Source organism: Herpailurus yagouaroundi, unplaced genomic scaffold, assembly GCF_014898765.1.
Source record: "Herpailurus yagouaroundi ecotype Mexico unplaced genomic scaffold, PumYag 142, whole genome shotgun sequence".
NCBI lineage: Eukaryota > Metazoa > Chordata > Mammalia > Carnivora > Felidae > Herpailurus > Herpailurus yagouaroundi.
The window spans coordinates 101053-125312 of NW_024412397.1; the positions used below are offsets into that span (position 1 = coordinate 101053).

Sequence of the window (24260 nt, forward strand, 5' to 3'; positions counted from 1 at the left end):
CAGACACTATGTGTCAGCCTGACTGGCCACAGATACCGGCAGCTCGTAAAACATCTCTCTGGGTGTGTTTGCCAGGGCGTTTCTGGAAGACGGAGTACAGCAGACCACCCTCTCCAGTGTTGATGGCCCTCATCCAGTCCCCAGTCTGTTGGGGACTTGACTAGAACAGGAAGGTGGAAGAAGGCAGATTCTCTTTTTGCACCTTCTCCTGCCCTGGGACAGCAGTGCTCTGGTTCTCGGGCTTTGGGGCTTGGTCCACCATTGGCTCTCCAGGGTCCCCAGCTTACAGATGCAGACCGTGGGATTTCTGTGTGAGCCAGTGTCTAATAAACCTCTCTCTATACACCCATACCCCCCACGCGCGCACGCACACACACACACACACACACACACACACACACATCCTATAAGTCTGTTCCTGGGCTGAGCGGCGTGTGCAAGGGTGGGAGGCCGCACCTGCCAGATTCTCTGGGTACCATCACGGCTGCTGCCCATTGTAGAAGCCCGTCTTGGGATCCTGTCCCACCTCCCCGAGGAGCACCTCTCAGGTCTCTGAGCCTTTGCTCGCTGCCCACATGTTATGCCTACACGTGAGTTTCCCAGTGGATGAGGCGTTCCTGGGATGGAACCACAGAGGAAAACCCAGAACGGGGGAGGTCCTCTGCTCCTTGACACCCCATGAGGCCTCAGAGGCCCCTAGTGGTAGCAGTTTACTTCCTTTGTTTCGACTGCCCAGCTTCTGCTGAAGAGTAATAAGCATCCAGTGTGTCGACACTTCTGGCCACCTTTAGATTTGCCAAAACTTGCTTGAAGGTGCTGCTAAATAAACAAGGGTGGCTGAACATTCAGGGTTAGGGTCAGTGTTGGATGTTGAGTCTTGCCAGCATGGTGGGGGCCAGATGTTAGAGGCCCTGGTGTTGTGGGGTCCCTAAAGAAAGGAGTGGTGTCGAGAAAGGACCCAAGTCAGCCCCTCTGGATCTGTGATGAAGAGAGCAAATCCCGAGGACCCAGTCTGGCCACAGACCGGTCAGGTCCTTCTGGCTGTGGATTTTCAAGCCTTGTGCCCATGGTCCGGGCCTGCACAGCCCTGCTCCTCCAGAGGTCACTGAGGACAGAGATGCATTTTGTAAATCGGCACATGTGTGGTGGCTGTAAGAAGCAAGAATCGGCTGAAAAGGGCCACTTGTGTAATCTCTACTGAAGACATTTAACAAAAAACTGAAAACATCATTTTGTTGTCAAATAAGAAACTGCCACTGAGAAGCTGTGTTTTCTTATCTGGCAACTAATTAAAACCCTCATGATGGAAGGGTGGTTCCAGGGTCGAGCCCCGGACAGGGAGGTTGTGAGTAATTGTTTACCATAGAAACTTGTTGGTCTTTAGATTGAAATGGGGGAGAGGTATGTGTAAGTACATGCATTTACTTTGATAATTAATACCAGTGTTCAGTTTCAAACACTTATCTGGTACAGATAGAATATCCTATCATTTAAAACAGATTAACAATCTTAATGTTGAAACACAACAACGTACTATATGTTGTTCAAGGAAAAGTGTGAAAACCAAAATTGTGCACAAAAAAAGGATGATTAAGGAACTCAGAAACCACCACCTTCACGCTGATATGCTTTTTGCAGGAACGGATAGTGTTTCGAACGAAAAATTTGCATTATTTGGAAGTAGGGGCTGGCTTTTGTTAGAACAACTTTCTGACTTGTAGTCATGTAGATTTTTTGTCGTTGTTGTTGTTTTACACATTTTTATTTACTTTTGAGAGAAAGACAGAACGTGAGCAGGGGAGGGGCAGAGAGAGAGGGAGACACAGAATCAGAAGCGGGCTCCAGGCTCCGAGCTGTTTTTTTAAACAAACCTAAGTCCAGACCTTTCCACCAAGAGTCTTCCCGGTGCCCCACAGGCTGTGGAGGGGGGTCCGGTCAGCGGCACCCGACACACACCACTGCCCCCAGACCACACCGCCTCATTGGCAGACTGAAGCGGGGTTTCCCAGCCGGCACTGCCGGGCACGTGTTGTTTGGGGTGGGTGCAGCTGATAGCGGGAACACGGTAGTTAATGACCAGTGCCAACCTGACCGTATGGCTGCGGGGGCCGGGTGGTGCGGTATGGGGAGCACTGTTGGCAGGGCCGGCTTCGTCTCCGAGGAGGAGCACACGGGAAGAGTCAGCGTTTGTTTATAAGTCCAGATGGTGACAAAGTGGTAGCTTTGTCACTCAGGAAATAAGTGGAAGTGATAGATGATAATGTTTTCTGGCAGCTTCACAGAGGTTGGCGATTCAACACCATTAGAAAAAGCATTCATTAAAATGTGAAGTTGGCCGGTACTGTACTTTACGTTGTTGTCAGCTGGGTAAATGAGGCTCCTCTGTTAGCATCGAGCACCCCAGGACCCGGTGGGTTCATGCCCTCACTGTGGACCCAGTGCTCAGGCAGGATGCTCGTGGAGAACAATATGGACCCTACAAAAAGCACTTAAACATGAAAGCTACAAGCCATGTAGCCCTTTAGACAAGAAGAGAGAATATCACGGAGGGGATGCCCCTTGAAGTTTGACAGATTTCAAGTCCAAGGAAGAGAGAACATTTGTTGACCGTCGCTTAGACTTGGCATGGGGGCGTTGGGATGGCCCGGTGAGCACGTAAGGCAGATGGGGAGGAGAGGCCCCTGCAAAGCGGGAAGACATGCTTAGCAGGCTGGGCCACGGAGAACCGGAGGTGATCCGCAGAGCCCCGACAGGCCTGGAGCACAGATGGGGACATGTGAGGTGCCAGGGGCCCGGGACCCGGGAGAGAAGAGCCACGGACCAAGACTCAGTGGAGAAGGGCCAGGCGCCACTGGGGGTGGGTCCAGGACCTGGTTGGGGAGGGCCACAGGATGACTGAGTCCCCAGCAGACTGTGACAGGAAGACCATGCTCTTAATTTCATTGATTTTTCTCTGTTGTTCCAGCTTCATGGACTCCCTTCCTGTCTGGATTATTTCCTTCTTTCTGTCTGTCCTGGGCTGCAAGGCATGGGGCCCAGAGGACTGACCGAGGCGCACCCGGCACCCCCTCCCACCGCACCCCAAGTGCTGTCCTGGACTGTGCTTTATTTTCACCCTGGTCGGGGTTGGTTTTGTCCCTTGGGGATTATTTAGAAGGGTGTTACCTCCGAGTGTTTGGAGGTTTTCCTGGGTTCTCTGTACCAATCTCTACTTTGACCTCAGGCACCAGAAACACCATCAGAAAACACACGGCGCAGGATTTCAGGCTGTAAGCACATGTTGAGGCCTGCGGTGGCAGAAGGTGGTCTGTCCCACGTGCGTCCCGTGGGCACTTGAACAGAGCGTGTGCTCTGCTGTGGGGGGCTGTTCTGGAAATGCCACCTGGGCCCTGCCGGTCACAGTGCCATGGGGTCTCCTGCGGACCATGTGTGGATCCCACCCGGTTGGTTCCACGCGCAGAGGTTGGCTCACACACGCTGCTGCTCCGTGGTGCTGCGTACGCGCAAGAGTGTCTCAGGGGTCACCATTTTGTCATTGGGCGGCCACTCCACCCCGTGGCCCGATTCTTCTTTATCTCACGCACGTGGTCGCGCTCCATGTTCGTGTGCACTCTGACTTTTAGCCTGCCTGCCACGCACATCGGTACCCACGTGCAGCTCCTTACTACTGGCTGGAGGGCGTGGGCTCCACTGACCCCAGGGGACTGTCCACCTTAGCACTCGGGCACAGGGCAGATACCCAGGCCCCTCGTGGCCTCTGCTCACCAGGGCTCCTCACTCAGCCTTTGCTGTTGATTGTGCCTGCGTTTGTCTGTTGTGTTTGGATGGGGTGGGGTGGTCAGGGTCTAAAAGCTTCTCTTTCAAGCTGCCCCTTTCTGGCTCATGTTCGTTCTCATCTGGGACGGTTGGGATGTCTGAAGGGAACAGCACAGAACAGCTGGGGCTCAAGCCTCTCCTGCGCCCCGCCCCGTCTGCCTTCCTGTCCCTCAGTGTCTCCTCACGTGGCTATCAAGTGCCGAACCCAGGGTTTCGGTTGGACTCAGCAGGAGGGTGGGAGATGCACCCCCCGTCTTCCGGGAGCAGAAGTCTCTACACCTGCTTCTGCTGCTGTCTGGAGGCCTCGTCTGCCTTCGTGGCCCCGTTTCATCCTCCTCCTCTGTCCCCCAATGTCTGGGCTTACCCTGGAGCCTCCGTCTGGTCAGTCGTGCACACGCCCAGAGTGCCTGCTCACCCGTGGGCCCGGCCCTGGTGACACAGAGGCTGAGCCACGTCCAGGCCTGCGAGAGGGAATGTGCCATTAGAGTCGGGTAACCTGAGGCTTGAAGACAAGCCAGCTTGGGGGGAAGGGGGGGTCTGCTGCAGCTCTAGGTCTGTGGGCCAGTGGTGTGAACAGAGAGGGACTCAGGCCACGTCTGTCCTCCCACTCGGCCCCCACCTTCCCACCCCACCCCCCCCCACCCCCCATGTTTGTGCGTAAGTCCTTCACACAGGGAGACGCATGTGTGGCCCAGAACCGGCCTGGTTCCCACCTCCCCCCACATCAGGCTGGCCAGTGTCCAGTTGAGGGCTTGGCCTCCGGAGCACCCAGCCCTGTCCCACCCCTCCCTGAATAAACAGCCTCGGGCGGGGCCCACCTTCAGGAAGGGGTGTGGGCCGTGGCCACCTGCAGCCAGGACCTGCCACAGGGGTTTGTCGGGAACGATGCCCTCAGGACAATGTTCGGATCTGTTACCCATGGAGACACTCCAAGGCCCCGGTCCAGGGAACTGCCGTTTCCGGCGTGGGCTCCACCTGGACTCGGCCTACCCTGAGGGGGAGCTGCTCATGGGAGCAGATGCCTTTGTTGGGGTTCCGCTTTTCGTCTGGGGGGCCCACTCCGTCCCCGACGCTGGGCCGCATCCCAGGGGCAGCTTCGCACCCCGTGGGCCCACAGACACAGCTCCCTCCCAGCGGCAGACTCACCGTCCCACCCTGCTACGCCAGAGGATGCCCGGCCGGGGCTCTGCCCAAGGCGTCTCCCGAACAGTTTTATCCCAAGTCTTGTCTGTGTCTCTCTCCTACCAGTTCCTGGTTTCCTCGGGGCAGGGGCTCCTGACCCTGGAAGGACTTCAGTGAGCACTTGCTGCCACGTGAGGTTCAGAGCCTCCAACAGCAGCGGGAAGCAGGAACCCTTCCGCACGATAAGGGAACAAAAGCAGCCGCGGGTGAGAATCGCAAGATCCATTTCGATGAAATCGCAAAAGCACAGACAAGCGGTGGGCACGTCTGCAGAGGAGTGCAGGACGTATTCGGGTGTCACAAACACAATTTTAAAAGTTGCCTTTTCTCAAAAATCCTGGGATCCTTGCGATATCCGTGCGGATAAGAAATGACAAGAACTCGCTGAGTGTGATCGATTGACTGATAGGTTCACACCTGGGAAGGGGCTCCTGGAACTAAGAGAAGAATTGCACATTTTGGAGTTACGGAATGGAGAGAGAGTGGCGATGGGCACTCCCAGGTGCTCTGCCAGCGGCGCCCACGACGGCTGTGGACCACTGTCCTCCTGTCTCCCCCCAGCGCTCCCACTCGCGCTTCCTGGCGCTCATCTCCGTCTAATCAGTCAGTCTTCGGTCCCGCGAATGAGGAAGGGCCAGTGTTGACACGCAGACGGTCTCGTGGGTGCCCGTGAGTGTTCTCACTGCCACCGCTGCAGGGGCCTTTGGCAGGTGTGAAGATGTCCGAGATGCAGCCGACTCCCTGGGATCAGGCGCGGGCAACACGGACACACGCGTGGGGCCAACTGCTCCGCAGACCCCTTTCATCTGGTCCCAGAAGCACTTTCCTCGGGGAGCCGCAGAGGCTGGATGCGTGCGTGCAAGTGTGTGTTTATCGAAAAGAGAGGAAAGAACAACAAAACGATGTCATTCTGATGAGAGGAGACGCTTCCTTCAGGGCTCCCAAAGGCCACCTGCCTGTTTCCTTCCTCTGCTTTCAACTTTTGAAAATGTTACTTTAAGTCAAGCTCCTGACAGGGTCTCCCTGGTTGATGAACGAACGTGTTTGGCCTCAGTCACGTGCCACCACGGCCCACGTAGGGTAGAGCATCCCACGCACCCGGGCCACGTCACGGGCCCAAGCGTCCTGACTTCACCTGAGGCCCCTGGGACACCAGGAAGGAGTGTGGAGGGTGCACGGCCGTGCCTGAGGCTTCCTCCACCTCCGCAAACACCTGCAGGACTGTCCGAAGGAACAGCCTTTTCCTACTTAAGGCGCTGCCTCCCGCACTCCCTGCTTGTCTCGTCCTGTCATCTACTAACCAAAAATAAGGAAGAATGACTCACTTTCTCTACCGAGTACTAAACACATCTTCAGTTACACTGCTGGTTGGCAAACACTTCATTCCTGGGTGCTCATTTCTGATTAAGCTAGGAAAGGAACGGAGTCTCTGATTTAGAAGTGCAAAAGAGGGGTGCCTGGGGGGCTCATGATCTGACTTCGGCTGGGGTCATGATCTCACAGCTCTTGAGTTCGAGCCCCATGTCGGGCTCTGTGCTGACAGCTCGGAGCCTGGATCCTGCTTCAATTCTGTGTCTCCCTCTCTCTCTGACCCTACCCTGCTCCAGCTGTCTCCAATAAATGAATAAATGTTAAAAAAAAAAAAATTTAAATTTACAAGTGCAAAAGACGAAATACATAGAACATTTTTAGGAACTCAACAGGACTTCAAGGAGTCCTTGTGGCCAGCTTCCTGTCCCCAGGAAAGTTCCTGGCACCTGGAGCGCCCCCCACCCCAGGTTGGCGGTGGGAACACAGAGGCATGACCTTGGCCGGTGGGGGACGCCCTGCACTACAGAGGGGCGCTCCCGTGAGGGTGCCCCTGGAGCCAGGGCAGCCAGAGCGCACATCTCACTCACTAGCAGGCCCAGGGCTTCCCCTTCCCAGCACGGATTGTTTTCGTGTTTTCGTATAATACAGCGCACGCCTGTCCCTGGCCATGTTTTTAAATGGCACAAAGTTTTTAAAATTTGCATGAAGTCCAGTTTGTCTTTTTTCTTCTGTTGCCTCTGCCTTTGGTGTCAAATCCAATAAATCATCAGGTATTATGAAGCTTTTCTCCTGTGTTTTCTCCTAAATTTTATAGTGTGAGGTCTTACATTGAGGTCTTTGATCCTTTTTTTAGTTAATTTTTGTGTATGGCATTCAGTAGGCGTCCAACTTCATTCTTTTGCGTGTGGCTATCCAGTTTTCCCAGCCCCGTTTGCTGAGAAGACACTGCTTTCTCCACTGACCGTATCTGGGGGGCTTACTTATGGTCTCTCTATTCTATCCCATTGGTCTATCTGTCTTTATCCCAGTGCTACACCTTTTTGATTACTATAGCTCTGTGGTTAGTTTTAAAATCAGGAAGTGTAACTCTTCCAGTCTTGTTCTTCATTTTCAGGATTATTTTGGCTGTTTGGGATTTCTTGAGATTCAATATGAATTTTAGAATGGGTTTTACGGTTTCTGAAAAAAAAAAGCCATTCGGTTTTAATAAGAATTCCAATGCATCTATAGAGCACTTAGGGTAATATTGACATTTAACAATAAGTCTCCCCGTCCATGATCATGGGATGTGTTTCCATTTATTTAGGTCTTTTTAAAAATATTTTTGAGGAGGGGAGAGGAGCAGAGGGAGAGAAAGAGAGAGAATCTTAAGCAGGCTCCATGCTCAGCAGAGAGCCTGACATGGGACTTGATCCTGTGACCCTGAGATAATGACCTGAGCTGAAATCAAGAGTCAGACGCCCAACTGACTGAGCCACCCAGGTGCCCCCTGGCCCGTTTATTTATGTCTTAATTTCTTTCAGCAGTGTTCTGTACTTTTCATTGTGCAAGGCTTCACCTCCTTGGCTAAGCTAATTCCTAAGTATTTTATTCTTTTTGAGGCTGTCAGATGGGATTGTGTTTGTAATCTCCTTTTCAGATCATTCACTGCTCGTTTATGGAAGATGCTTTTTTGTGTGTTGATTTGTATCCTGCTACTTTGCAGAATTAGCTTATTGGAGCTAACAGCTTTTTCATGGAGTCTTTAGCATTTTCCACATTTAAGATCAGATCATCTGCAAAGAGAGATGGTTTTACTTCTTCCTTTCCAATTTGAATGTGTTTTATTTCTTTTTCTTGCCTAACTGCTCTGGCTAGGACTTCCAGTACTGTGTTGAACAGAAGTCATGGAAGCAGCAGTCTATGCCTTCTTCCTGCTCTTAGAGGACAAGCTTTTTTTTCCACCATTGAGTATTATGTTTGCTATGATTTTTTCATATGTAGATTTTCTTATGTGGAGGCGGTTTGCTTTTAGTCCTATTTTGTTGAGTGTTTTTATAATGAAAGGGTGTTGTATTTTGTCAAATGCTTTTTCTGCATCAAGATGTTTTTTTAAACGAAATGCAAAACAAAATGGAAAGGATGACAGCTCGGATTGAAGAGGCAGAGGAGAGAATAGGTGAACTAGAAGATAAAGTTACGGAAAAAGAGGAAGCTGAGAGAAAGATAAAAAAATCCAGGAGTATGAGGGGAAAATTAGAGAACTAAGTGATGCACTAAAAAAGAAATAATATATGCATAATTGGTATCCCAGAGGAGGGAGAGAGAGGGAAAGGTGCTGAAGGGGTACTTGAAGAAATTATAGCTGAGAACTTCCCTGAACTGGGGAAGGAAAAAGGCATTGAAATCCAAGAGGCACAGAGAACTCCCTTCAGACGTAACTTGAATCGATCTTCTGCACGACATATCATAGTGAAACTGGCAAAATACAAGGATAAAGAGAAAATTCTGAAAGCAGCAAGGGGTAAACGTGCCCTCACATAGAAAGGGAGACCTAGAAGACTCGTGACTGATCTCTCTCTCGTTTTTCCCTTCGTTTTGTTGATATGGTACGTCACATTGATTTTTGTATGTTGACTCACCCTTGCATTCCAGGGGAGAGTCCCACTTGTCATGGTGTATAATCCTCTTAATATACTGCTAAACTTTGTTTGCAAGTATTTTGTTGAGTATTTTTGCATCAGTGAGCATAAGGAATATTGGTCTGTGGGCTTTTTTCCATTGTGCTGTCTTTGTCTGGCTTTGGTATCAGGGTAATGCTAGCCTTAGAATTAGTTTGGAACTATTCTCTCTTCCTCAAATTTTTGGAAAAGTTGGAGAAAGATTGGTATTATTTCCTCTTTAATGTTTGGCAGAATTCATCAGTAAAGCCATCAGGTCCAGGACTGTTCTTTGTTGAGAGAGCATTGATCACTGATTCAATCTCCTTACTATTTATAGATCTATTCCGATTTTGTATTTCTTCATGATTCAGCCTTGGTAGGTTTTATGATTCTAGAAGTTTATCCATCTAGGTGACCCAACTTGTTGGCATGCAATTGCTCCTAGTACTTTCTTAAAATCTATTTCATTTCTGTAGAAATGGTAGCGGTGTCCCCACTTTAATTTCTGATTTTAGTAATTAGTCTTTTTTTTAAGGTTATTTATTTTTGAGAGAGAGAGAGCGTGCGCGCATGCGTGTGCAAGTGGGAGAGGGGCAGAGAGAGAGGGAGACACAGAACCTAAAGCAGCCTCCAGGCTCCAAGCTGTCAGCACAGAGCCCTTATGCAGGGCTCAAACCTTTGGCAAGGTCATGATCTGAGCCAAAGTTGGATGCTTAACTGACTGAGCCACCCAGGCGCCCCAAGTCTTCTCTTTTTCTTAGTCCATTTAACGTTTTGTCAATATTATTGGTCTTTTTGAAGAAGTAACCTTTTCTGTCATTGATTTTCTCTATTGTTTTTATATCCTGTACCGCATATATCTCTAATCATTATTTCCTTCCTTCTGCTTTGAGGGTAATTTGTTCTTATTTTTCTAGTGCTTTAAGTTGTAAAGTTAGGTTGTTGATTTGAGATCTTTCCTGATATTAACATAAGCATTTATAGGTATAAATTTCCTTCTCAGGATTGCTTTTGCTACATCCCTTGAGTTTTGGTTGTGTTTTTGTTTTCATTCATCCCTAAGTATTTTCTCATTTCCCTGTGATTTGTTCTTTGAGCCATTGGTTGTTACAAAGTGTTGTTTAGTTTTTACATTGTAGTGAATTTTCTAGTTTTCTTTATGTTACTGATTTCTGCCTCCTCATGCTGTGGTCAGGGAAGATACTTTGTATGATATCTATCTTTTAAAATCTGTTGAAACTTAATTTGTGGCTTAACATTTGGTCTATTATGGAAAATGTCCCAGGTGCACTTGAGGAAATCAAGTATCGTCTTCTTGTTGGGTGGAATGTTCTGTATGTATCTCTCAGGTCTAGTTGGCTTATTGTGTTATGTCCTCTGTTTGCCCACTTATCTTGTCTGGTTTTTGTGTCCCTTATTATGAGAGGGGTATTGGAGTCACCAGCTGTTATCTTAGAACTGTTTCCACCTTCAGTTGTGTCAGGCTTTGCTGCCTATCTTTTGATGGTCTGTTACTAGGTGTGTAAATGTTTGTAATTGTTTTATCTTCTTGCTCTATTGATCCCTTTATTAATACGTAATATCCTTTGTCTTGTGTAACTTTTTTTTTAATGTTTATTTATTTTTGAGACAGAGAGAGACAGAGCATGAGCGGGGGAGGGTCAGAGAGAGAGGGAGACACAGAATCTGAAACAGGCTCCAGGCTCCGAGCGGTCAGCACAGAGCCCGACGCGGGGCTCGAACTCACGGACCGCGAGATCATGACCTGAGCCGAAGTCAGACGCTTAACCGACTGAGCCACCCAGGTGCTCCTTGTGTAACCTTTTTTATTTAAAGTCTGTTTTGTCTGATATTAGTAGAACCACGCCTGCTTTTTCATGGAAACTTTTTCCTTTCACTTTCCTGTTTGTGTCACTGGGTCACAAGAGAGTCTCTTGTCAAGACAGCATATTTGTTGGATCATGTGTTTTTATTCGTTCTGCCAGCCTGCGTTTTCATTTGAGGGCCTAATTCATTTGCATATAAAGAAACTACTGATAAGAAGAGACTTACTTCTGTCCCTGTGCTCTTGGTTTTCTATATGCCCCTTAGCTTTTTTTGTCCCTCATGGCTTGCATTCCTCTCTTCTTTTGTGTTAATTTTTTTGTAGTGAAATGTTTAAATCCCTTCTTAATGTCCTTTGTGTCAGTTCTATAGTAATTTTCTTGGTGGTTACAGCTAACTTCCGAAGGATCTAATGTAATTGATAGAAGCAGACATTCGGTAACAGCACGGCAGCTCCAAACACAATGCTCTGTTGTTGGTGCCACAAAATTACATTATATATGTGTGCCCAAAAACACAAACTGATAATCCTTGTAAACACGTAAGTCGTCTATGTTGTGTAGATGACAAAATTTGGCGTTACAAACCAAAGTTACAATAATACCAGCTTTTAGACAAATAATTCTTGTCCTTTAAATATATTAGTTTCTTAAATCATGTAGAAACAAAAAGAGCACCTACAGACTATTTGATAATAGTCTATTATACAACAAGTTATATAGTTATAATAATGCTAGCTTTTATAATAGTCCTTGTATTTACCTTCATTCAGATCTTTATTTCTCACACAGCTTCAAGTTACTGTCTAGTTGTCCTTCACTTCACCTGAAAGACTCCCTTGAACATGTCTTGCCAGGCAGGTCTAGTGATACAAACTTTCTCAGCTTTCATATATCTGGGAGTGTGAATTTCTCCCTCACTTTGCAAAGGCAGTTTGCTGGATATAGGATTCTTGATTGACAGTTATTTTCTTCTAGTACTTTGAATGTATCAGCCCCTGCCTCCTGGCCTCCAGTTCCTGATGAGAAATGTTAATGATAGACTGATAATCTGATAAGGGTCCCTGGTGACTCATTTCTTGCTGCTTTCAAGAGTCTCTCTGTCTTTATAAAGTGGATTATAATGTGTCTACATGTGGGTCTGAGTTCATCTTAGAGTTCATTGAGTTTATTAGATGTTTATATTCATGCATTTCATCAAATGTGGAAGTTTTCAGGCATTATTTCTTCAGCTGTTCCCTGGACCACATTCTCTTCTTCCAAGACTCCCATGATGCATGTGTTGGTTCCCTAAATGGTGTCCCAAAGTTTCTTTAGGCTCTATTCACTATTCTTCAAGCATTTTTTCTTTCTGTTGCTTAGACACGCTAACTTTCATTGTCTTATATTCAAGTTCACTGATTTCCTTCTGCCTATTCATATCTGACAATGATTTTTTTCATTTTGATTATTATATTCTTCAGCTGCAGAATTTCTATTTGGTAACATTTTAGGTTTTCTGCCTCTCTATCAATATTTCCATTTTGTTGATATATCATCTTCTTACTTCCTCCAAATCTTCCTTTAGTTTCTTGAGCATTTTTAAGGCTGGGTTTTTTTTTTTTTCTAATTTTAGTAAGTTGCATTGTAATATTTTCAGGTGTATGGTAGTGGTTCAACAATTATATACATTATTAAATGGTCACTACAGTAAGTGTAATTACCATCTCTTACCAAAAAAGTTACCAGTATTATTGACTATATTCCCTATGCTGTACTTTTCATCACTGACTTGTTTATTTTATGACTGGAGGTTTGTACCTCTTACCCCTTCACCTGTTTCATTCTGTCCCCTAACCCTCCTCCCTCTGGCAGCCACCAGTTTTTTCTCTGTATTTAGGAGTCTGTTTCTGGTTTTGCTGTTGTTATTTTTATTTATTTTGTTTTTTTAGATTCTGCATGCAAGTGAAATCATCCAATATTTGTGTCTCTCTGACACAATTTCACTTAGCATAATGCAGTCAAGGTCCATTCACATTGTTACAAATGGCAAGACTTCACTCTTTATGGTTGAATAATGTACATATATGTACATATATATGTACATATACTGTACATGTATGTACCACATCTTCTTTATCCAGCAGTGGACACTTGGGTTGCTTCCATATCTTGGCTATTGTAATCAATGCTGCAATAAACATATGAGTGCCTATATCTTTTCAAATTACTGTTTTTGCTAATTTTTGTATATGGTATAAGATAATAGTCTAGTTTCATTCTTTTCCATATGGTTGTCCAGTTTTCATGGCCTATTTATTCAAGAGTGTCCTTCCCCCAGTGTATATTCTTGTCTCTTTTGTCATAAGTTAATTGACCATATATGTGTGAGTTTATTTCTAGGCTGTCTATGCTGTTCTATTGGTCTGTCATCTATTCTTTTTAATTTTTTAATGTTTATTTATTTTTGAGAGAGGGGGGCAGAGAGAGAGAGAGAGGGAGACACAGAATCCGAAGCAGGATCCAGGCTCTGCGCTGTCAGCACAGAGCCCGAGGTGGGGCTCAAACCCACGAACCATGAGATCATGACCTGAGCCGAAGTCAGATGCCTATCCAACTGAGCCACTCAGGCACACCACTTTTTAATTTTTTTAATGTTTACTTATTTGAGAGAGAGAGAAAGTGTGAGCGGAGGAGGGACAGACAGGAGAGAGAGAGAGAGAGAGAGAGAGAGAGAGAGAGAGAGAATCCCAAGCAGGCTCTGCTCTGTCAGAGAAGAACCCGATGTGGGGCTCAATCTCACGAACCATGAGATCAGGACCCGAGCTGAAATCAAGAGTTGGACGCTGGACCGACTGAGCCACCCAGGTGCCCCGGTCTATTGTCTGTTCTTATGCCAATGCCATACAGTTTTGTTTACTACAGCTTTGTAATCTAGTTTGAAACCAGGGAGCATGATACCTCCAGCTTTGTTGTTTCTCAAGATTGTTTTGGCTGTGTGGGGTCTTTTGTGGTTCTGTACAAATTTCAGGGTTGTTTGTTCTATTTCTGTGAAAAATGCCATTGGCATTTTGATAGGGATTTCAGTGAATCTGTAGATTGCTTTAGGTAATATGGACATTTTAACAATATTAACTCTTCCGGTCAGTGAGCATGGAATATCTTTCCATTTACTTGTGTCTTCTTCAATTTCTTTTGTAAGTGTCTTAGAGTTTTCAGTTCATAGATCTTTCACTTCCTTGGTTAGGTTTATGCCTAGGTGTTTTATTATTTTTGTTGCAATTGTAAATGGGATTGTTTTCTTAATTTTCCTTTCTGCTAGTGTGTTATTAGTTATTATACACAATAGATTTTCTGTATATTGATTTTGTATCCTACAACTTTACTGAATTCATTTATTCTAATAGTTTTTTGGTGGAGTCTTTAGGGTTTTCTGTATGTAATCTTATCATCTGCGAGTAGTGACAGTTTTACTTCTTCCTTCCCAATTTGGACGTCCCTTGTTTCTTTCTCTTGTCTGACTGTTCCACCTGCAACTTCTAATACCATTTTGAATAAAACTGGTGAGTAAACATCATTGACTTGTTTCTGATCTCAGGGGAAAAGATGCCAGCGTTTCACTATTGACTATGATGTAAGCTATAGGTTATCATACATGGCCTTTATTATGTTGAGGTATGTTTCCTCTACACCCACTTTGTTGAGAGTTTTTATCATAAGCAGATGTTGAATTTTGCCAAATGCTTTTTCTTCATTAAGATGATCACATTTTGTTAATGTGGTCATCACACTGATTGATTTGCAGATATTGAACCTTCCATGCATCCCTGAAATATATCCCACCTGATCCTTCTAATGTAGCATTGAATTTAGTTTGCTACTATGTTGTTGAGGATTTTCACATCTATGTTCATCAGAGACATGGCCTCATTTTCTTTTTTTGGAGTGTCCTTGGTTTTGAGTTGCATGTCATGGTAATGCTGGCCTTGAAGAATGAATTCTAAAATTTTCCTTCCTCTTCTAGTTTTTGAAATAGCTTGAGAAGCACAGGCATTAACTCTTCGTTAAATGTTTAGTGGAGGGGTGCCCAGGTGGCTCAATCGGTTGAGCTTCCACCTCTGGATCTTGTCTCACGTCATGGTCCCAGGGTCATGGGATCGAGCCCCACATTGGGCTCCATGCTCAGCTTGGAGCCTGGGATTTTCTTTCTCCCCTCTTCCTTGCTCATACTGTCTTTCTCTCTAACATAAAATAATAAGATAAAATATTAAATTAAATATAAAATATTTGGTAGAATTCACCTGTGCCAGAGTTTTCTGATTACCAATTCAATTTTGTTACTAGTAACCTGTTCAGATTTTCTGTTTCTTCCTGATTCAGTCTTGGAAGATTGTATGTTTCCAGGAATTTATTGCTTCTAGGTTGTCCAATTTGTTGGTGTATAATTTTTCATGGTAATTTCTTATAATCCTTTGGATTTCTGTGATGTCAGTTTTAAATTCTCTCATTTATAATTTTATTTACTTGAGTTCTTTTTTTCTTGATGAGTCTGGCTAAAGGTTTATCAGTTTTGCTTACCTTATCAAAGAACAGCTCTTCATTTCATTGGTCGTTTATATCTTTTTGGTCTCTATTTATTTTTGCCCTGGTCTTTTTTGTTTCCTTCCTTGTGCTAACTTTGGGCTTTATTCTTATTATAGTCTTTTTCAGGTGTAAGGTCAGATTGTTTGGGACTTTTTTTGTTTCTTGAGGTAGGCCTATATTGCTATAAACTTCCCTCTTAGAACTGTTTTGGCTGCATCCTAAAAAAAACTATTGTGTTTCCATTTTCATTTGTCTCCAGGAAATTTTTTTTATTTCCTCTTTGATTTCTTTGTTGCTCTCCTGGAATTAGGCTTTACTGGTTTTCAAAGCTTCCAGGGTTAAGCCTTGCTGATTTTTAAGGCTACATATTATGGGGACTCATCTTCCTGGTGCAGGTTCCCAGGACCACGGATGCCATGCCCATTGGGCTTGATCCCCTTACTCCTCAGGGAGTGTGATATCCTCTCTGCATCTGTGATTCCCTTCTCACATGCCAGGGGTTTGTTTCCTGACTCAGTCTTTGCCCCTCCTGTCCTTCTTGGTGTGGCTTTTTCTTTCTGTCCTTGGCTGTGGAAGAGCCACTGTACTAGCTTCAGGTTGTTCTCAGATTGAGTTGCATTACATGTAGGGGATGCCTGGGTGTATTCAGTGTGTCTGTGGGAGGAGGTGAGCTCAGAAACCTCCTATTCCACCATCTTCCCCATGGTCTCAAGGCAATTGTGTTAAAGTCTCTCAAGTAGATCTGACACCGGGTCCTTTTTAGGGACAGATTCTGTTGAATTATCTTTTTTCTTTCAATGGGCCGAAGTCTCCTGTTTCTTTGTGTGCCTTGTGATTTGCTGAGCGCTGGACATTCGAATCTCATGACGCGGTTACTCTGGAAATCAGATTCTCCCCCTTCCCCAAGGTTTGCTGTTTTGTTGTCGTCGTTCTTTTCATGGTTACAGGCTCTGTGCTGGGTGTCAACCTGAGGTGTCCATTTAATGTCTTCCCCGGTCTTTTCTGAGCCTTTCCTTGGACATGTGCCATCGCTTCCTAACTTTCCCCAAATAGCCAGCTGTTTTTCAATGTCCTAGTCTTTAACATGTGGCTCCCAAAAGGGGAAAAGTGGAAAACAAAAGAGGGATAAGCGGGCACTTATCCCCTTGAAGTCACTCGAGCTGGAGCCGGAGGGGTGACAGCAATGGCCGCCAGCCTCTGAGTCCGCACCTGTGTGGTCAGAGCATGGCCTCCTGCCGTTTGGGGGACAGGGTCCTTTTCATCCACCTGGCTTCTGCGGGCCGCTCCAGAAACACGTGCCCGGCTGCCTGCCCCATGGCTGGGGCGCGGGACGGGTAGGTGCTGCTGTGCTACGAGCTGGAATGGACCAAAATCGACGACTTCTCCCGGACACGTGGCAGGCCTCGGGCAGAGTCCACAGTTCCAAAGCAGTCCCATCACACAGGTTCCGCCCCTGCTGTTGTCATCTGTGGGGGAGAGATTCCCGGGGCCCCTGCTCTGCCGTCTTCCCAGAATGTAATCAGACACTTTTAAGCCTTCCAGCCATTGTTAATTCTCTTTATTGTAGTCTCATTCCTGCCTCTTCACCTTGCAGTCATGTTGGTTGTGTGGGGGTGGTTTTGGAGAGTTCCAGAGAGCTAACTGTAGGGACGCGATTGGACTTAACGATATGGCCAGCCCAACTGATGCCAGATAGCTGTGGGCTCTGAAAGTTACTCCAGCGTATCATCCCAGAGGTTGAGACTTTCCAGAAAAGTGAAGTCCTATACATATGGGCGAGACTTGTAGGGAATTAGCTGAAAGATGTGATGTGATGGTGGTGCCCACTGCCTCAGAGTTCTGTGGGGTCCCAGGGCACATCCGAGGAGCAGCCCACAGGTAAGCGGCAGAGAGCCGGACCCCACGGGCAGCCCCAGCCCTCAGGCGTCGCCGTGCTGTCTGGTGCCTCCCCCTCCCATGCCCCGCCGCCCTCCTGACCGCCTCCCCCTCCCGGTGCCCCCTCTCTCCCCACCCCCGTCCTGACCGCCTCCCCCTCCCGGTGCCCCCTGTCCTGACCAGCCACCCTCTCCAGTGCCTCCCCCTCCCGGTGCCGCCCCCATCCTGACCAGTACCTCCCCCCATCCTGACCGCCACCCCCTCTGCTGTTTCAGAGGAGGCCGAGCACTGCAGCTTCGGGGCCGGTGGCTCTCTATCCCGCCGGAGGAAGGCGCTGGCGCTGCGCGAGGACGGCCCCCGCCGGCGCGCACACCTGCACATCGGCCTGCCGCACGACTTCCGCCCCGTGTCCTCCATCATCGACGTGGACATCCTGCCCGAGACGCACCGCCGCGTGAGGCTGTACAGGCACGGCTGCCAGAAGCCGCTGGGCTTCTACATCCGCGACGGCACGAGCGTGCGCGTGGCCCCTCAGGGCCTGGAGAAGGTGCCGGGCATCTTCATCTCGCGCATGGTGCCCGGCGGCCTGGCCGAGAGCACCGGGCTGCTGGCCGTGGACGACGAGGTCCTGGAGGTGAACGGCATCGAGGTGGCCGGGAAGACGCTGGACCAGGTCACGGACATGATGATCGCCAACAGCCACAACCTCATCGTCACGGTCAAGCCGGCCAACCAGAGGAACAACGTGGTGCGCGGCAGCCGCGCGTCGGGCAGCTCGGGCCGCTCCTCGGACAGCGCGGCCAGCCGCCACAGCCTGCCCGCCGCGCCCGCGCTGCTGCACCTGCAGCCCGACGACGCGGACAGCGACGACGAGCCCGACGTGGTGCTCGAGGGCGTGCTGGAGCCGCGGCCCGCGCCCAGGCCGCCGCCCCCGGGCAGCCAGGCGCGGGTCAACGGCGCGGGCCCGGCGCACAGGCTGCTCAGCTCCCTGCGCGCCGACCCTCGCCACAGCCTGGCCCTGCCGCTGCCCCCTGGCGCCGTGGAGGAGCACGGCCCGGCCGTGACGCTGTAGGGCCGCCGCGCCCCCTGGAGGCGCTGGTAACCGCGGGTCCCGGGTGCGAGTGGGGACAGGCACTGTGCGCTTCGGGCCCCTTGTTGTTGTTTTTATTTATCCCACCCTCTTGGCCCACACCCCGCGTGTGTTCCAGCTGACGGATAGAAAATACAGATACTATTTTTATAGACTTCTCCACGGAACAGAAAATGCACACGCGTGCAGTCAGTGCTCAGCCGGGGGCAGGTCCCAGCACTTTCGTAAATAAAGTGGCAGAGAGGGTCTGACCAGGTGCAGAAAATACTTCGTTTTGAAAATACTTTTATAAATGAAGCTTTAAAATTCCTTTTGAAACATAGATTCGTGTCTTTAATGTGACCCGTGCAAAAACCACCTGTGACGTCAGCACTGTTGTGAGCGCGCGCCCCGGCTGCCCTGCAGACTCCACTCGCCGGCAGGAATGAGGGAGGAAGGTGGCAGCCAGAGCCTGGCTTTGAAGAGTCAGTGCGCCCAAGCCTGTAACAGGTATGACCAGTGACAATGAATTTCAGACAGCAAGCGGGTGCCGGACCCCCACACATCCCAGGGGAAAAGCTCACGTGGATCACGGCACCTGCGGGGGCTCAGCCTCTGGGCGGGGCGAACTTAGCCCTGCAGGGTTGGAAGGTACTGGAAGGTAAGTCTCAGCAATACTTTCGTGACCAAAAGCCATCATTAACTCTGAGATAAAAACTAGTCTTTTCCTGGGGTTTGAGTCTGAGGGCAATTTTTGAAATATTTTCAGTGGAAATGATGGATAAGCCCACCACACACCCCTGGCAGGCCTCTGAAAGCTCACAGCCATTTGGATGTGTAGTTTCTGTTATCTTTGTTTTAAATTCACAAGTCACGTGGAACTTACTGATCTTTAACACAGATTAAATTCATTATCACTTCCCTTTGATCTTCCAGCAATATTTATATATTTAGTAATTTTATAGGTTTATTCATGTTTGATCCAATATTATATGAAGTGTATTTTGTTTGAATCCAATGTGGAGGAGAAAATGTTACACTTATACTCTGAGAACTAAACTTTGACCAAATAAAGCTTTCATATAAATACAAGTAAAAATATTTTTTTAGGATGCCTTTCTTGGGAGAGTATACGGCTGCTTCTCCTGTGGTCCAGCACCCCCTGCTGGTCAGCCACAGAACTGTCCTGACTTCATGGATGTCAGGCTGCTAACAGATTGAAAACAGTATCTCAACATCTTCATTTTTCTTAAGTGTAAAAGCAAATAATTTTTCCTTTGGAAACTATTTATTAGGCAGAAATAGCTTTTATTGAGCAGTTGTGGTTTCCTGCAGCTATGTTTGATTTTGTTATTTGTGTGCCAGGATCACTGTTGGTTGTGTTCCTAAGCACAGGGAAGACCAGAGATGCTCTCCCGTTGAGGTAGAGGGTGAGAGTCCCAATACATCTAAATTTATGGGCTCCAGTCAGCTGTATGAGCATCTTTTCTGGCATCCAAGCAGTCAGAAGTGGGTTTTTTTTTACTACGATAAGTATTATAGAACCAAAAGTCTAATGCTAGTTACTATCACAAATGAAATGTTCTTTTGCTGAGTTATTGCTGGTTTTTTAATATCTTGTTGAGTAACTGGTCTGTCACCAAGAAGGAAAGTTGTATTTCTTAACGTGTTTTAAATTAAGCAAATGTGAATAATTTTTTAGGGAAAGAAGAAAAAAACCTACCACTCCGAGATTTGTATGCTGTTGTTTATAATATTAGGAGTTCTGAATTTCTTGGAACAGCTGCTTGAGTGTATTTTTGTACCCAGATCTTTACTTCGGCCATTTTCTTCTTAAACAAACAAAAAAAAAAACTATGTTGTATTACACATTAAAGTTTTGTTGGTTTTATATATCAAAGAATAAAAACTTTTTCTCTGCAATTAATGATACTTTTCACTTGTGTTCTAAATATTGGAGAAACGACCAGTTAATGCCGAGCAGAGAGAGGCTTACCTCAGAATGGAGCACCTCCAGTATGTACCCAGTGCCTATCTTGTGCCATATTTTTTCACTTAATCTTCATACGTGTTCCATGAGGCGAGTAACATTATCCTTTTTACAGATGACAAAATGGGCTGAAGCTCAAGCAGGTTGTGGGTCATTGCAGATAACCAAGTTGTAGTTGATGGGAGACAGATGTGTTTTAGGTCTAGAAACTTCTTTTTAGTTCCTTTTGAAAAAAAGATTTTCCAAATGCTTACTATACAGCGTTTCTTGAATATACCCAGGTTTGCAAAACTGCCATTCATTCTGACATTGCTAAGCATAGTGCAGAGGAACGTGATCTACGCACTCAGCCATCACAGATATCACGGTGATAGCAGCGGGCACCGAGAATTCCCGGAAGAAATGTGCTTTCTACAAGCGTTCATCAACATAACCCTTTCAATGACACGGAGCTGTGGCAACCCTGTCCCAGTTCATAGTTGAGGAAACTCTGGACGGTCACCCCCACAGTCAGAAGAGACGGGGCTAAGCTGGTCACGGAGGTGGAGAGGCGGGTGCACACGCCTGGCTGTGCGGCTGGTGCGCATCTGCCCGACCGATCATCCATCCACACCAAGCCCAGGGCGTATGGTGCTCAGAGGAGTCAGCCTTTCAGCAGGTGATGAGACTGTCCAGTGAATCAGAGCTTATGTAGCATTTTGCAGTATTATACAAAGTGATCACACATGGGGAGTGGGTGTCATGGCAAGTTGAAAAATGCTGAGAGTCAAAAAATCCAGGGGCGCCTGGGTGGCTCAGTCGCTTAAGCATCTGACTTGGGCTCAGGTCACAATCTCGCAGCTCCCGTGGGTTTGAGCCCGACGTCGGGCTCTGTGCTGACAGCTCAGAGCCTTGGAGCCTGCTTCAGATTCGGTGTCTCCTTCTGCCCCTCCCCCGCTTGTGCATGCTTGTTCTCTCAAAAATAAACATTAAAAATTTTTTTTAAATCCAGTTTAGCTAAAATCTGAGGTAAGTCTTCCAACAGAAGGCCATAAGTTCTTCTCACGTCTCTGTCAAATGCTTTTAGAAGTTCTGATGCATCTCTCGGGCCCTCGTCTCCAAGATGACCAAGAAAAGGAGTAACAGTCATGGCAGAAAGGCCCACGGCTGCATGTAGCATATCCGCTGCTCCAGCTGTGCCCGTCGCAGGCCCAGGACAAAGCCATTAAGAAGTTAATTACTCAGGGGCGCCCGGGTGGCTCAGTCCTTAGGCGCCCGACTCTTGGTTTCAGTTCAGGTCATGATCTCACACTTTGTGAGATCAAGCCCCACATGGGGCTCCACCCTGACAGTGCAGAGCCTGCTTGGGATTCTCTCCCCCCACCCCCGCATCTCTCTGCCCCTCCCTGGCTCTGCGCATGCTCTCTCTCAAAATAAACATTAAAAAAAAAAAAAAAGTTCATTACTTGGAACACAGTAGAGGCCACCGCCACCAGGGACATTTTGGAAGTGAGTCTTCGACGCCTGTGTGGTTCCGAGCACACGTGAAACTACGTTACATTGTGAGCTTGCCATTCATGGCAAGGGACCCGGGAGCTCCTGAGGCACCGAGGACAGAACTCCCCCACCCTGATTCAGGCCCTCAGGTGCTGCCCCAGGACCCCCATCAAAGCCTGTGTCAGGAGCTAAGTCCTTAAGGACTGAAGAAAAACTGTCTCTGGAAAAAAGTAAAATGGAGATTGTCCTTTAAAAATCTATAAACGAATGAACGAACGAAAGCGCTGATGCAAGTATGAGCCAAATGTGGTGGGAACATCCCTGGTAGTCCTTGCATGAAAAGAAATAGGCACGAGGATGGGTGGTACCAGGCTATTCTGCTGGAGAGAACGTCCTCATGACAGGAATTCGTGTGCTGAGGTTTCGTAGCAACACTAAACATCAGTCACATGCTCTGAAAGTTCAACTTAAAATTACATAATAAGGCTGAACTAGCAGCCAGTTCCTCAAAACACAAAAATATTTAATGAATCCCTAAATTCTACACCTGAAACTAATATTACACTCTATCGTAACTGCAATTTAAATAAAAACTTGGAAAAAAATTTAATATGTATTGTTCCTATTGCAAATATGAACCTGCTTAGCTGATTTCCAACTTGTAGGAAGATAAGGTACGCGGTGTAAACTTAGGGACTTCCCATTTGACACAGGCTGGAGGGCTCTCCCACATCTCGAGCATCGATTGCAGTGGTGTGTCAGAATCAGCCAGAGTTGACTGCCCCCCCCCCCCGCCACAGAGGCCTGAATTCAGGAGATCTGTGGGTAGGGGTTGAAATTTTTCATTTCTAACAAGTTCCCAGGTAACGTGGAACCTGCCAGTCCAGAAGTCACACCTTGAGAACCACTGGCTAATACCCCCAAAAATCACTGCCTAGAGAGTGATAGGCTGTGCCTCAAAGCAAATGACCTTAATGACCAAGGCCCATCCAACAAGCATCAGGATCTTCCTCTGGTACATGCTGGCGCTGAGACCCTCATGTAACACCAGGTAACCTGCACACATACTTCCTGACGTGCAGAACCACTTCCTGTGCGTCACCGTCCATTCCCCACCACTCTCTGGTGCCATACCCGTGTACCTGCTCTTCCTGCCTCTAATGTTGGATTCCTGGGTGCTCCTTATCCCTGAAGACACCCCCGTCAATATGCAAGTTCTTTTTCCTTTCCTCACCTTGTTTTCTTCTCCTTTATCTTCATAAAAAGAGAACTTTTGGGGATTGAGAACTTTTCACTACTGAACCACGTTTCCAAGGAATGGAATAAACTCATTATGTTGATACAGAACAAAATGATTCAACGTTGGTCTCTCCAGCCCAGGAAACAAGTGCCATCTTCCAAACCCTTCCCCAGAGAGCTCTGAAAGTGAACACATTATTTCTTGACCTGAACCCTCTTGACCTCAAGCTAATCTGCCAGGGGAGGGAGGGACTGTGCAGCCAGCACTGCCGGAGGGAGCAAGTGTCTGTCATCCCAGGATGGTGACCTTTGCTTTCAAGCTGCGGTTGTTTTTTCCTCTCTACAGATGCTTAATTTTTATTCATAATGCTGTGCACTGCCACAAGTCCCTAGTTGACCATGTGGCCCTACACGGACCCTCATAACACCTCCAAGGAAAGTGGGAAACATGCCCTCGTTCCGTGCTAAGTCCGGGCACTCAGTCGCATGTGGCCAAGTTCGTGCTCCTGCGCTGCACCCGAGTGGCACGGATGTAGTGCTGTAGACACAGTCCCCCTGCACCTGACTTTCCCGGCACCTCTTTAGGCGTTCAGGCGGGAGCCCAGGAATGCCACGAGACCTCTGAAGCTTTTACGGAAGGTTTACACCAGCTATCTTCATATACCGAACCGAAGTCTCTACCCTCAGAGCCTCCTCTTGTGCCCTTGTCTTCAAGTGGACGGAGCAGAACCATCCCCAAAGCGCTCCAGAAAGTGTGAGTCACAGAAACACACCCCCTGTGGAAAGACAGCTGCGAGGACACCTACACGGGTCAGCGCAGAAACAGAATGTCCGGCGTGGACACACAAAAGCACACATACTATGAGCCAAAACCAGTTGTCTGGGAATGAGGTGGCACACGGTTCCTTTCTGACTTCTTGAGCTTTTCAGAAAAATGCAAGCAATCCATTCTGAAGTCGAAAAAATATATAAATTCTCTCACTTAAAAAAATTAAAAAGTAAATGGAGCAAATGAGGGTAACAGAGATAAACCTGGGACCCCGCCCTGGGACTGCCACGTGCTCAAAGGACCCCGAGTGTCCTGACTCCTTTGAAGCCTCTGAAAGTTTCCTGAGAGACCGTGGGATTATGTGCTGGTTTTTTTAAACTTTTTGTTCTGATTATGAAAATTATATATGCTCATTCTGGAAATTCTGAAAAATGGCATGTGTATAAAGAAGAAAACTACCCACAGGAATCCGAGCAAACGGTGTTGATGTTTCAGTGCTTCCATG

The 24260-nt window shown here is 47.4% G+C and overlaps 1 protein-coding gene across 1 annotated transcript in view; it reads left to right on the top strand.

Annotated features, from left to right (window-relative positions):
• PARD6G (par-6 family cell polarity regulator gamma) overlaps positions 1-20208 on the top strand; it is an 82879-nt gene extending 62671 nt beyond the window's left edge. Inside the window, exon 3 of the mRNA XM_040479513.1 lies at positions 17488-20208. Within this exon, the coding sequence (XP_040335447.1) occupies positions 17488-18284 (797 nt within the window). The 3' untranslated portion in view covers positions 18285-20208. The remainder of the gene's footprint in view (positions 1-17487) is intronic.
• The last annotated feature ends 4052 nt before the right edge of the window (positions 20209-24260 follow it).